The sequence below is a fragment of the Mesoplodon bidens genome (genome assembly GCF_964165515.1).
Source record: "Mesoplodon bidens genome assembly, chromosome: 3".
NCBI classification, from domain to species: domain Eukaryota; kingdom Metazoa; phylum Chordata; class Mammalia; order Artiodactyla; family Ziphiidae; genus Mesoplodon; species Mesoplodon bidens.
Genome location: NC_138178.1, coordinates 102740643 through 102755990, shown reverse-complemented (window position 1 = coordinate 102755990; position 15348 = coordinate 102740643). Strand labels below are relative to the sequence as shown.

General features: G+C 42.6%; 1 protein-coding gene across 1 annotated transcript; it reads right to left on the bottom strand.

Moving 5' to 3' along the window:
- Positions 1-355: 355 nt before the first annotated feature.
- On the bottom strand, positions 356-1751 carry RNASE6 (ribonuclease A family member 6). The gene is made up of 2 exons (XM_081228930.1): positions 1525-1751; positions 356-1139 (listed from the first exon to the last, which is right to left on the bottom strand). The coding sequence occupies exon 2, from the start codon at positions 1135-1137 to the stop codon at positions 670-672; it is 468 nt and encodes a 155-aa protein (XP_081085056.1). The 5' UTR covers positions 1138-1139; positions 1525-1751; the 3' UTR covers positions 356-669.
- Between the last annotated feature and the right edge of the window lie 13597 nt (positions 1752-15348).

Here is a 15348-nt window from a genome sequence, read left to right as displayed (position 1 = left end):
GCAAATAGTTAAGATCTAGGATGCTTCAGTTACCAGCGTTAGAATCTGTGAAAATACCATCAACACTGAGTATCAGTGCCACCTCCAAACAACCATAGACAATGGTTTCAAGGGAAATATGTAAAGCCATGAGCAGAGTTTGAAGGGATGGAGAACTTTCTTGCTCCAAAGTCCCAGAGACGCAGGGGTGAGGGAGTGTCAGAGGCCCCAGGTTGCCAAATGACTTCAAAGGTTGCCTAGGGGCAAAATCGTTCTCCTTGGAATGCTGGCAAATGCAGGCCTAGATAGCTCCAGGCTGGCAATGATGTGAAAGGGATCACACTTCCAAACACACTTATACACACACTCGTTAGAATGCAGCAGAACATGGTTTTATTTCTGTGAACACAATACAACAAAAGTTGGCCGAAGTTCTAAGGCTGAAAATATGGAGGCCTGGACCCTTCTTTGCCCTCTCCCCTACTATCTTCCTTCAAAACCTAGAGCTCCAAAGCAGAAAAGAATCCTACATATTTTTTGTCCCAACTCTGGTCTATCCTCATCCCTCTAATTTTTCCAATACCCTCCTTTTTCCTTCTATGGGAACCAGGAAAATCAACAAAAGAAAAGAAAAATCAGAAGAGGTCGTAAGAGAATTTGTGCCAGGTGAGAGGGAAAATGATGGAAACTTTAAACAATCTTGTCTAAGTGTACAGGAACCAAATGATAGGGAGGGTCGCTCTTCTGAGGGGGGTCACAGGCGACAATGAAGAGCTTGTATTGGGTGTCATCTCGGTAGCGGCAATCAGGATACTTCCCCGCAGTGAAATTGCACTGAGTCAGGTTAACAGGCTTTGGACTCTGGTGGCAGTTGTGCAGCCCATTCTTACAGACGATGTGGGGCAAATCACAGACAGCAGCCACGTCCTGGAAGGAGTTGTGCAGAAAGGTGTTTTGAGGCTTACAGTGCCGGGTATAATTATTGACACCCTTCATTGCCTTGTTGCACTGGAGAAGCCTTGGCTGTATATGCTGAATTTCAAACCATTGAGCCTTGGTGAGATGCTTAGGCAAAGCACAAAGTGGACACACTGACCACCATAGTCCCAGCAGCAATAGGAGGAGAGGAAAGCATCCCTGAAGACCTGGCCCCAACATTTCTGTGTCAGGAGAGAGAAAATAACGGTAGTAGTAAAAACAGTAAGAGCAAAATTATCACTCATAACCATTTAGATTTTTATTCTGCCTTTTAAGATTTCATAGCTCTTTTTTGTTTGTTTGCTTTTAACCATCTTCTTTCTCACTTGAGTCTCACAATTCTAAAGAAACTAAAGCCCAGTGAGGAGGAATTTGAGGTAAGACGATCTTTTCTCTGACTGGTAGATCTCGTTCTTCTCTTTGTCCTGCACTCATGCGTTTGATGGTCCCCATGTCAAAAACCTTGTCTCTTCCCTCCTGAAATATTTACCCTCCGTCTATTTGACCTGGATCTCCCAGCCATCTTCACTGGCCACTCTCCCCAGCCCTGGGGGCTTCTGCTCTTACCAGGTCTCCCCGCTGGGGCTCCCGCTGAGAACAGCAGCAGTAGTTAGTCCCAGGCTCAGAGGCTTTTGTCTGTTGTTCTTCTCCCAGGTGTGCAAGGCTGCCTGCGTGTGGAAGGGGAAGGGTTCTGAACTCTAGGAAAGAGAAGACTAGGGCTTGGAAGATGAACTTCCTGTTGACAGTGTGGATGAGACTCTTAGACTTTCAAACTTGCTGTTTAATTAGTATCAATAACACTGTAAATGCAGGGAGAGTAAGCTTACTTAAAGAAACAGTGAGACTCAAGACACAGTTTTGAGGAACTGATCACTTCCTGATATGAGTTGGTGCTTCCTTCCTGATTTGAAGCTTCAGTTTTTTGAAGTTTTACGGTTTCATTTCCTTAGGAGAAAATATACATGAAAATCTGATATAATAACTGCCATGTACTTGGTATGTGAGCTTCAACCATAGACTTGAATGAATTATTCCTCTATGTGTATGTTTATTGGGCCAGATACTGGGCTACTCTGATTTGGGAGCTTGTGATCTAATGAAAGAGACAGTCAGGTAAATGGACCAATGCACAATATATTAACAAATATAAATAGCACTTAACAGCTGTGATCAAGGAAACTACAGGTAACTGTGTGGATACAGCAGAGAGGAGGTATTTTTGGAGGGCACAACACCGGCACTGAGTTTTTTTTTTTTTTTTTTTTTTTTTTTGCGGTACGTGGGCCTCTCACTGCTGTGGCCTCTCCCGCTGCGGAGCACAGGCTCCGGACGCACAGGCTCAGCGGCCACGGCTCACGGGCCCAGCCGCTCCGCGGCATGTGGGATCTTCTCAGACCAGGGCACGAACCTGTGTCCCCTGCATCGGCAGGCGGACTCTCAACCACTGTGCCACCAGGGAAGCCCCCGGCACTGAGTTTTGAAGATTAATTAGAAATTAGGTGAAGAAGATGGTAAGGGCAGCCCAAAGAGGAAACTGTGTGAAGAGACCCATACATATGAAGGAGAAAGGCACATTTAGGGTATTTGCCTCTTAAATCTGTTCTTGCTTTTCCATTGGTGCTGCAATATCCTTATTCAGAACCTTATTGTCTCATAGAGGACTCACATAAAGGTTTCCTACATGGACTCCCTGCCTCTAGTCTCTTTTCCTTCCAATCCATTCTACATATTAATACTTCCAGATTAGTATTTCTTGAGCATAAATATAACAGAGAAACACTCTTGCCCAGTACTTTTAATGGCTCCAATAATCTTTAGGATAAAAATGATTTCTGTTTAGAGCAAAATTGCAAGATACAAGGTTAATATACAAAAATTGCTTTCTTATATACCAGCAATGAACAATTGGAATTTGAAATTTAAAAAAAAACAACTAACATTTATATTAACACCAAAGAAAAATGAAATACTTAGGTATAAATCTAATAAAATATGTACGAGATCAATATTAGGAAAATTATAAAACTCTGATGAAATAAATCAAAAGAAGATCCAAATAAACGGAGAGATATTCCAGGTTCATGCTGAAGGAAATCAGAATATGTAACCCCCAAAAATGGCTCTTTGACATAAAAATTATTTTGCACTGAAGGCAATTAAGAATCATGAAGTGCAGAAAAAGCTGCCCCCTTTTTGTCCAGAGCCAGAAAATAAATTCTCTTTTTACTGGTGATAGACCTTCAACCTCCCAGAGAGGACACCAGAGGAATCTGCAAAAGAATCTTGAAACTAACCCTTATCTTTCTAGTTACTTCTCCACCACTTACTAACCATAGACCAAACCCCTTTGTCTTGCCAATTCTTTACAAATATCTTGTTTCTTGGGCTAAAAGGTATAAAAGCTTCCTGCTCTTTTCACTTACTTGGATTTTTCATTCTCTTGTGAATGCTCCCATGTATATGTAAATATTTAATAAAATTTGTATGATTTTCTCCTATTGATCTGTCTTTGTCAGTTGAATTTTCAGACCCAGCCAGAGACCCTAAGAGTGTTGAGGAAAACTTTCTTCCCATACAATGACATTATGCACTTGTCAAAACGTATACAACATGAAGAACGAATCCTAGTGTAAATTGTGGACTTTATTAATACTGGTTCATCAAATATAACAAAAGTACCACAGTAAAATAAGATGTTAATAATAAGAAAATTGTGAACAGTGTGGTTAGGAGAGGAGGGAGGGAAGAGAGGCATATGGGAACTCTTTGTACTTTCTACTCAATTTTTCTGTAAATCTAAAATTGCTCTGAACAAATAAGTCCATCACTTGAAGAAAAAAAATTTTAAGATGTCTGCTCACAACATTGTAAAGCAACAATACTCCAATAAAAATTAATAAAAAAAGAGTAAAAAAAAAGTCTGTTTGCCTAGTGCTCATATATCTTATTCCACATCCTATGTATTAGCACAGTCCTCCTTCTCTCTGCAGTTGCACAACTTGATTGTGCACCAAACCCACTACAAAGCAAGACAATACCGAGTTACCCATGTCCTTAAGTAGGGGTCTCCTAACCCTGGCCTCACATCAGAATTGCCTATGAAAAGTTTTAAAATGCCAAGATCCTAGGCCTACTGAATCAGAATCTTGGGGATGGACATCTTTGCATATCTATATTTGATTAACTCCACAGTGATTCTGTTACCCATTCTTTGTAGAGAACCATTTCTCTTGACTGACATTGATTTTCACCCAATGTCCAAGTTCTTAAGACTGGTCTTAAGCTTGATTCCTGAGATAAAGTCCTCCTGAGTCCTACTTCCTCCTCAAGGGATATACATAACAACATATCTTTGAATTCTTCTACAGGAACTAAGGCCCCCACCCAGGTGGAGGATGGTAACTTCAAGCTGAGCACGAGTTCTGGAGCACCACCCGGTTGCCTCACCACCAACCAATCAGAAGAAAGTCCCACACCCTGCAGCCCTCAGCCTAAATTTTGCCTTTAAAAACTCCTCCCTGAAAACCATCAGAGATTTCAAGTCTTTTGAGCATGAGTCACCCCTTTCTCCTTGCTTGGCCCTGCAATAAACCTTTCTCTGCTCCAAACTTTGATGTTTCAGGTTGTTTGACATTACAGTGTATCAGGCACAACAACTTGGGTTTGACAACATGCTGGGCTAAAGAAAGTGAGTATTTCCTGTAGGATAGGCACCTAGTATGCATGGCAGATCCCCAAATTTGGAAAGCATGATGAGGATCACAAACGTTGCAGATAGAGTTTATCTTTTAGGTTTATTTTGTTTGCAAGCAACACAAATTTGAGCTAATTTGAGAGGGAAATTTTTAAGTGGTAGTGAAACTGCACAACCCAGGTTGGGACTTGAACCCACTGTTTTTTGTTGTTGTTGTTGTTGTTTTTAATTTATTTATTTTGGCTGCCCTGGGTCTTAGTTGTGGCATGTAGGATCTTTGTCGTGGCATGCGGACTCTTAGTTGCAGCATGCATGGAGGATCTAGGTCCTCTACCAGGGATTGAATCCGGGCCCCCTGCACTGGGAACACAGATGGGGTCTTTCCCACTGGACCACAAGGGAAGTCCCATGAACCCACTGTCTTTTAATTGAGATCACACACTTGGTCTCAGGACTTAATGAAGCTCAGGTTCTTTATGACTCAAGGCAGAAAGAATTCAGTGAGAAAAAAAGAGATAGGTAAGAAGTGGATTTATTTAGAGAGATACACATTCCATAGACAGAACGTGGTCTGTCTCAAAAGGCGGGAACAGCCTTGGGAGAAACACACTCCACAGACAGAGTGTGGGCCATCTCAGAAGAGGGCAAGAGGCCCCAAAATATGGGGTGGTTAGTTTTTATGGGTTGGGAAATTTCACAGGCTAATGAGTGGGAGGATTATGCCAACCATTTTGGAGAAGAGGTGGAGATTTCTAGGAACTGGGCCACCACCCACTTTTTTTTTTTTTTGCTGTACGCGGGCCTCTCACTGTTGTGGTCTCTCCCGTTGCAGAGCACAGGCTCCGGACACGCAGGCTCAGTGGCCATGGCTCAGTGGCCATGGCTCACAGGTTTAGCTCTCCGCGGCATGTGGGATCTTCCTGGACCGGGGCACAAACCCGTGTCCCCTGCATCGGCAGGCAGACTCTCAACCACTGCGCCACCAGGGAAGCCCCCACCACCCACTTTTTGACCTTTTATGGTTAGCCTTGGAACTGTCATGGCACCTGTAGGTGTGTCATTTAGATGCTAATGTATTACAGTGAGTGTATAATGAGGCTCAAGGTCCACTGGAAGTCAAATCTTCCACTCTCTTGGATCTAGTTGGTTCTAACCAGTTTATGTCATATCCTCAAGGACTATGTCATTCTTTTACAGGTTGTGCCCTGTCCGCTTCCCTCCTGTTTCAGTAGTAGTGGGAATAGGGTGGGGATTTATTGGAAGAATCTGGGAGAGATTACAATATGAAAAAATATAGCAGAAGGATCAGTCTTTGGAAATAGCTGGAACCCAAGAAGCTTGGGTGAGCTGCAGAGCAGTGCCAAATGGGCATGAATCCACTTCAAATTTTTAAAAAATCCTTGTATCACTACTTGAGATTTAGCCTCTGAGGACAGTGTAGAGAATGAAAAAAATACCTTTTCCTTTTTTCCTTCTCAGTTCTCAGCTAGGGCCTCTATAACAAAAGACAGATTAACAAGAGAAAAACAAACAGAAGTTTATTAGTATGAACATACCACATATACATGGGAGAAGCTCAGGGATGAGTAACTCAAGGAGGTGGCTAGAACTTGGGTTTACTTTCCATCTTCAGCTAAAACAAAGAAGGAAGAGTGTGGAAGAGGCAAATTATGGGAAGGTGACCAGGAAAAGTACAGTAAACAAGGGTAGGGTTTGTTATGCAGATTTAAGTCTGTGGCTTCTCCATTGATGAGAGTTTCTTGTGATTTAGAGTCATCTATTTCTTCCTGTACAGAGAGGGAAACGCCCTTACAAATGGAGATTTCCTTGGTAATTGTAAATTTCCCTTACATAAGGGTAATTTATGCTCTGTTTTCAAAGTTTCTCCTTTATCTACTGTTTCTCAAAATAATCCTATGTTCAAGAGGTACATTCTGGTCTCCTATAAGAGAGAGTCCAGTTAGCCTACCTTGGGTCTCATTACTATTGTTTGGCTCAGTAGAGGAGATTGGGAACCTTACAGGACAGCCCCACCAATGTGCACACAAAAAGGGGAAAGATAGTTCCTTAAGGGAAATGAATATGCATCTTTCCAAACAAGGGAAGTGGATGTGAGAAAGTCTAAGCAAAAACACAAGGCTATTATTCTATGTAGACCTGAAACAAATAGACTGCCAGATGTTTCTCCAGCAAAGATAGGTTTATTCAGGATCAGCAGAGAATTGTAATTTGGGGTCTGCAACCATGGCAAGCCATGTGCAAGTCCCTGCACAGCACGGGAAAGAGACTGCTTTAACAGAGAGAAGAAGAAAGTTGGGAGGGCTATAGTAAACAAAGAGTGCATGGCTTTTCATTGGCTGAGTCCTTGCCAGGAAAGAAGACAACTCTTTCTTCTTCCAGCTGGGCTCAGCTATTGTCACAGGGTGTGAGAGCTCCTCCTTCTGGTCTTCCAACTCTATTTAATTAAGGTTTCTGTTTATTAATTTTTTATAACGAATTGTGCTTAAATTCATTTTCCTCCTATACTGTTTTGAACCATCATCTTATAACCTTTTAATAAAAGCAATTTTTAAAAAATTTTAATTAATTTATTTTCGGTTGCATTGGGTCTTCGTTGCTGCGTGCAGCTTTCTCTAGTTGCAGCAAGCAGGGGCTACTCTTTGTTGTGGTGCACAGGTTTCTCATTGTGGTGGCTTCTCTTGGTGCGGAGCATGAGCTCTAGGTGCGTGGGCTTCAGTAGTTGTGGCACATGGGCTCAGTAGTTGTAGCTCGCGGGCTCTAGAGGGCAGGCTCAGTAGTTGTGGCATATGAGTTTAGTTGCTCCACGGCATGTGGGATCTTCCCGGAGCAGGGCTTGAACCTGTGTCCCCTGAATTGGCAGGCAGATTCTTAACCACTGCGCCACCAGGGAAGTCCCTTAAAGCAAATCTTAAAGAGTTTTTAAAATGAGGTATTTGTGAAAACTTACTGTAGGAGAGCTGAAGAGATAACCCTAAAATACGACTCTAGGAGACCAGAATATGCCAGTACATTTTGAAGCAGCATTTATCAAGTGAGAAAAACAATCAGTATTTTCCACATGTAAAATGATTGTTGATGAAGAACTATTACCCCAAAACTGAGTTTGTCTCAATGGATGTGGAGCCAAAAGATACAACCAAGCCAAAGATCAGGAGAAGGAAGGGTTTATTATTACTTGCAGCAGGTAAGGAGAACACTGGGAATCTTTCCCAAAGCAGTCTCCCTGGAACAGCAAAACTGGGGAAGTTTTAAGCTAAGGGTATATGCATATTCATGAAGGGGTTTGAGCAGAGGAGAATTCAGCATAGAACTGGGGAAAGGTTGACAGAGTCCAAGCTTTAGCTGACTGAAGTCAGGAAGGTCAACAGCATCATTCTGTCCTCCACCTGGGTGGGGACCTTAGTTCCTACAGAACTCAAAGACTTTATCAGATTGTAATGTATGTCCCTTGAGGAGGAACTAAGATTCTGTTTTATTGCTGAACTACTGTTTCTTGACTGCTTTTCCTTTGTTCCTGCATTCCCTTACTTCCCTGACGATCTTGTGGCCAGGCTTAGACCACAAAATGGCTTAGGCTAAAATGGCTTCTCTTATGTCAAGAAAACCCTTCCTGGTTCTCTTTCTCCAGGGACCCCCTACCCTACCTGCTTACAGAACTGCTGTTTAACACTAATCTCTTGTGAGTTTGGTTGGTATAGGTCATCATCTCCCAGGTATCTGCTCATTCCCAAGTACACTGAAAAATGGCAAAGCTGAGGAGCTATGCTTGGAGCACGATGACCAATCTAGATTCACTGGCTACTCGTTGAGGCCCGAGCTCCAGGAAGGTGTTGTTGGGGAAGAATTTTTTTCCTTTTTTCCCTTCTAGGATATTTGGCTCGTCTCATAATTCAATGATATAAGACAAACTGACAGGAGAAAACAAACAAAAGTTTAATAACACGTATAATACATGGAGGAGACCCAGGTAAACTGAGTAACTTGCCAAAATGGCTGAGGCCATCACCGTAAATATCATCTTCGGCTAAAGACAAAAGAAGATGTTGGGGAGGGAAATCTATGGGAGAGGACCAGGAAAACACAGGAAACAAGGATAACGTTGTTTTGCAGACTTATCATTGTCTTGTCCACCACTAAGAGTTTCTAGAGAATGAGTCCCACCCCCACCCCCGCTTCCTGGTACAGCAGGAAGACACCTACAAATGGAGATTTCTCTTTTACCTGTAAATGTCTCTTACAAAAGAGTGACTTCTATTTGGTTTTCAGAGCTCCTCTCATATCTGCTGATTCTTAAAAAATAACCAGGCTAAAATAATCCTTATGCCAAAGAGACATATTTTAGGGTGGAAAATTCTGCTCCCTTATAGTGTGCAGCTTAATTTAGAGTGTCATCTAATTTAAAATGTTTATACCCTGGTCTTTTTTCTAATTGTTGCAAGGCTTGAGTCATTCAGTGATGCAGGAGGCTGAAGAACACAGGGTCCTTTAATGTTCAGTATTATTCCTTCGCATACCTGCCCCAGGCAAAATTATACGAAGCGAACATTTCTCTTACTCTGTACCTCTATCTCTCATTTAGCAAACAGAATTTCTATGGACCTTACTTACTTGTGTCTTCAACATTTCCTTCTCCAATCTACTTCCTCTTTCCTCCAACAAAATGCAAGTCTTAAGCCCCACTCTTTTTTTTTTTTTTTTTTAATTTTTGGCTGCGTTGGGTCTTCGTTGCTGTGCTCAAGCTTTCTCTAGTTGTGGCGGCGAGCGGGGGCTACTCTTCGTTGCAGTGCGCGGGCTTCTCATTGCGGTGGCTTCTCTTGTTGCGGAGCACGGGCTCTAGGTGCGTGGGCTTCAGTAGTTGCAGCTCCCGGGCTCAGTAGTTGTGGCGTGCAGACCCTAGAGGGCACGAGCTTCAGTAGTTGTGGCTCATGGGCTTAGTGGCTCTGAGGCATGTGAGATCTTCCTGGACCAGGAATCGAACCCGTGTGCCCTGCATTGGCAGGCAGATTCTTAACCACTGTGCCCAGGGAAGTCCCTAAGCCCCACTCTTGAATAGAGTTTCATTTTAAAGTCCTCTAGCCCTACCCTATATCTCTGCCAAGTGAAAATGGTTTTTATCAGATAAACTCATTTGTGCTCATATCTTCTACTTAATGTATTATTCATCAGGAAACATATACTACTACCGTAACTCATCTAAAATGCAATAGCCTCCTTACAGACATTCTTAAAGAAATCCAGGGAGAGGAGACAATTGATGGGCACTCATCATGTTTGTTTTGTCAAAGTCAAAATTAAAATACCAAGTCAAAGGATGAGAAAGGAAGAAAATCAGTGTTGACTGAACACCTGCTATGTGCCAGGAACATGCTACATATTTTGTATCTAATCAGCTCTGGCCACACCCACCAATCTGAGTGGGTATGGGAACTCAGCATGTCCCCACCATCAATGCCTAGGTCACAAATTTTCCCCAGCTTAACACATAAACAGTTATACTTTCATCATACACACAAGTCTATTACACACATTAGACACACACATACAATACACTTTAAACCTACATACAGCACAAATCACATTCAAGCATAAGCTATATAACTCACAGCTATAACACCTGTGCTAATCACACGACACATAAATAAATTTCACACATTGGAATGATAAAATTTATTTAGGGATGGGAAGATCATTCCACTTGCAAAGTTATAATAAGAGTCAATATCAGGAAAATTCCTGGGTTAGTCAAAAAGAGATTCCATATGAGCTGAACCTTTTCAAAAATGTAGAATAAATCAGGTAAGTAAGGACAGAAGGGTATACCAGGCAGAGAAACAACATAGGCAAAGTTACGATAGTAAGAAACCACGTGAAACATAACTCTCAATAGTTGGAAAACATTGGCAAATAAATGCAAGGGCTCTTGATGCAGGGAGGGGCCACCCCTTGGGAAGCACTGAATGCTAAAACCCGTGGGTGTGGGTCAACTTTCTAGTTGCTGATATCCTCTAACAACTGCATGTCCACTATGCCATCAACAAACCCGTTCATGCCACGATGGAATTCAATGTAGCTGTAGCTCTTGTAATCTTTGTAGCTGTTTTTGCTGTTCTCCTGGCAGCATTTGAGTGTTTTGAAGGGTATGGGGCTCATATATATACATTTCTGTAGTGATCGCTCCAGTTCCTGATGCATATATGCTCAATTTTGTACCATACGGTATAGACGAAGATATGACAGTTCTTGTCTTTTGAAACCTCTTTCCCTCGTCGGATCGCTGCATTTGTACTTGCTGAATTCCCAGTTTGTGCTAGGGTGGTGCCGTCTCACGAATTCCCTCCAGGAAATGTTCTGGCCGTGTACGAGGAGCCCACATAGAGGGAACGATAGGGCCAAGAGAGGGCCTAGGACCTTTAGAGAGGATTCCATCTCAGTCACCAGGGCCACATCTGGGTGTACAGAGAAGAGAGAGGAAACACTGCTGAGCTCTACCTTAAAATTCCTTTCGGGCTTCCCTGGTGGCGCAGTGGTTGAGAGTCCGCCTGCCGATGCAGGGGACACGGGTTCGTGCCCCGGTCCGGGAAGATCCCACATGCCGCGGAGCGGCTGGGCCCGTGAGCCATGGCCGCTGAGCCTGCGCGTCCGGAGCCTGTGCTCCGCCACGGGAGAGGCCACAACAGTGAGAGGCCCGCGTACCGCAAAAAAAAAAAACCCAAAAAAAAAAAAAAAAAAAAAAAATTCCTTTCTCTGACAACGTAGGCCCTTCAACAAAATTTTATCATTTGATTCCCAGGCTAGAAGGTGATAACTCTCATTAGATAATAAAGTTTATAAGAACTGGAAATATGCTACAGCCTGAGTGAGATAAGCACAAAGTTGTAAAAAACTGATGAAGTTTATTTTGAGAATTCCAAGTACGTCCTGTCTGCCCTCTCTGCCACCTGAACTGAGGAACCAATCACCCTCTAGCTAGATGTTTTGCAGTCCAGATCAATTCTTTTTTTTTTTTTTTTAATATTTATTTATTTATTTTGGCTGCACCGGGTCTTAGTTGCTGCACGCGGGATCTTTTAGTTGCAGCATGCGGACATCTTAGTTGCAGCATGCATGTGGGATATAGTTCCCCGACCAGGGATCAAACCCGAGCCCCCTACGTTGGGAGCTCAGAGTCCTACACACTGGACCACCAGGGAGTCCCCAAATCAATTCTCAAAAGAGCATGTGTCCTAAAGAAAATGGTATTTTAAGCTCTATGTCTGTGAGGTGGAAAGTGTTGTTGCCTTTTAAGGGGATACAGAAGATGAATAGAGACTTGGGAGATATTTTTGAAGAAGGAAGGCTTTGGTTCCTTGAAATCTGAGGCTGCAACTACGCTGACTCTGCAAGATGGTGCTTACCAGGATCTTGACTTCTTTATAACACTTCCCCGAAGCCTGTGTGAAACATGTTATCACTTGTGACTACCCACAACCTTTCTCAGAGGCCATTTCCCTAATTATCATCATTATAAACGATCTTGATTTATTGTTAAGAATGTCATCATAAAGGAACTCCAGTTTTGAAATATTGTTCTAATCAATCAAGTACCAAAATTGAAACTGCCCTCACAAGAGCCACTCTGGTCAAAATTAGAGCAGAGAGTTGCTTGAAAAAGTCTTCCCTTTAAACTAGCTCTCTGTCGTCATTTACCATGAGGAGTATACCTGGCCCCGTGGAATTTCTAACCTGATTCTCAACTCTCTGAATGTGATGTCCTCAGATGGGCTTAATAATAACTCCCTCACAAACCTGTAAGAGGCTAATGAGATACGTGTACTGAGAGCATATCTGAGAATGTCAAGTACTCCATCAAACAGAGCACGAGGGGTAGGCACGTTCTCATTTGTGGCACCCTACCCCTGGCTCAAAAGCCTAAATAGGATGAAGAGAAGACCAGGATTCAAGCTGCTTCAATGTCCAGTTGGCCCTCTGTACCTATTTGTTCTGCACCCAGGAATTCAACCAACCACACCATGGATTAAAAGTAGTCCCCTCCCCGAAAAAAATCCAGAAAGTTCTAAAAAGTAAAACTTGAATTTGCTGTGTGCTGGCAACTATTTACATAGCATTTACATTGTATTTACAGCTATTTACATAAAATTTACATTGTATTAGGTATTAAAAGTAATGTAGAGATGATTAAAGTATATAGGAGCATGTGCGTATGTTAGATGCAAATACTACGTACGCCACTTTATATAAGGGACTTGAGCAAGCTTGGATTTTGGTATCCTGGGCATGGGGGGGTCCTGGACCAATTCGCCCCCCCATGGATACCAAGGGACAATGGTATTATGCTCAGGAAGATTGGGGAGGAAGTGGAGAGGAAGTGGGGAGGGGTGGAAGAGTGGAGAGAGGCTCCAAGAACTGTATCAGTGAGATTAACGCTGAGTTGAATCCAGGTCTTTGGTTCTTACAAGTTGGGTCACTGTCTATTCTTAATTCCACCATCTAGAAGTCCAATCAAGCCCCTTCCAGTGTTCCTGGGCCTTTCCCTCTAAGCATCCTCAGCACCAACCCTTCCAAACGTAACTCACCCTATTTAGATCCAACACTCCTGTCACTGTTTGTATTAGGGATAAGTTTATGGATCTGAAGGGCAGAGATTCTGTGTCTTTCCCCTTTTCTTAGAACCAGGAAGTCTGCAGCAGTGAAGGAAGGAAGGAATAGCAGTGGGAGGTACGGTGTTCCAACTGATTGGCAGTGGGGTGGGGGTGAGGGACAGCCTCACTAAGAGAACCAGTTCCTATAGCTTCTCATCTAGAATACTTGGGCTCACTGTGAGAATAGCCTGGAGCAAAGGTGTCAAACACCAAAGACTGACTTGTGGGCATAAAGGAATTACAAGGCCTTGGGTAACACCAGAGAGGGGTTATCTAGAGTTATCAGGAGACAACCAGAGATCTGGCTCCTAAACTCATTTCCCAACAAACTTCTAGGGGAAATTCCCTGGATGGCTATGTTCCATGGGAACTTCAGTGAGGAAAACCACATCTGGAGTTGTAAACTGTGGGACTTACATTGAGAGGTGAAAAGTATCTTGTCAAAGGCACAGTTTGCGGATAAAGTGAGATCCTTGAATGTGTTTTCTATCAACATATTTCTTCAAGGGCTGTTCCTAGCTAAGCCTCCTTGGTTGAATTTCTCACTGGGCCACCTTGTTATCAGAATGCCATAAAGGGTAGCAGAATATGCCACCCCAAAATATGCCTCTGAGGGGAGCAACATTTGCCTCCCTAAAGTGTGTCACTTTGGCACGTGGATTATTTTGAGCTGAAAACAGTCATGGCATACAAGACTCAGGAAGAACCATTGACCTCCCCTCTAACTACCTAAAAGAATTATGGACAAAGAATATCACCTGCCATTTCAGTAAACAAAGGATATTGAAGCCATCAGGCCAGCAACCACTGCAGCCACCCAGAACGGTGCCCCCTGAGGGGAACTCAGGATGGAGATAAATAGGATACTGGCCCTAGATAGCCAAGGTGCATCTCAAAGGAAAGATTTCAATGAGCCCAGACTCTTGCATCTTCTTATACATAGAAAAGTGCTAAATTCATTAAACTTAAGATGCCTGGTTTTTCTTTAATTAACAGTAATCTTTTGATGTTCCAGCTACCTGTTTTTTTTTTTTTTTGAAAAACTCCTATATATCCTGGCTCCTCCCTAACCTCTTCAAAACAGCCCCTCAAAGCTATCTGAGAGGCTGTGTCCCAAACTTAGGTCCTCAGTAAGTCCACCAAATAAAACATAATTCTCATCTTTTAGGTTGTGCATTTTTTTCAGTCGACAGAATGTAGGTAGGGGACTTGTTCCAGGAAGATAGTTACACCATCGATAATTATAGTATAATATGAACTAGGTGTGTAGACAGGGAGGAAACTAGCAAAGTCTGTTTGTTAAAATTTCTCTCTGTCCCACTGTCTCTGCAAGGCTCAACAAATATTTGTTTACCACCATTTGCTCCTTTCAACTTCTGGTGAATTGCCTTCCTTCCCATAATACTATCCCCAACATCCTCTTTTGTCTTTAGCTGAAATGGTATTTGAGGTATCAGCTTGGGCCACTGGGGGGAGTTTTAGTCAGCTTTCTTGGGTATCTCCCAAGAATACAGGAAATATACATTTTGTTAGGCTTCTGTTTGTTTTTTGTAAAAAATAATAATAATAATAATAAATAGAAATCTCAATTAAGTAGAGTCAGGAGACCAGAAGGGGGAGCTCTCATGCTCTATGAGGATAGCAGAGCCAACAGGAAGAAGAAAGATTTCCTCTTCTTTCCTACCCAGACATTAAGAGACTGTCACAACTCAGCCAACAAAAAGCCATGCTCTCTCTGTTTACCATAGCCCTCCCAACTTCCTTTTCCCCTCTATAAAATTCTCCTCTCCATTTTTGCTGGAGACTTGCATGTGGCTCGCCATGGTTGTAGACCTCAAATTGCAATTCTTTGCTGATCCCAGATAAACCTATTTTTTGCTGGAGAAATAACTGGCAGTCTGTTTGGTTTAGGTCAACATTTTCTCTTGTTAATCTATCTCTTACTACAGGGGGATCTCAGCCAGGTCTCAGAACCTAGAAGGATAGAGGGAAAATTCTTTTTCCTGTCCTATAGGCAGAATGTTTAGTTTATACCCA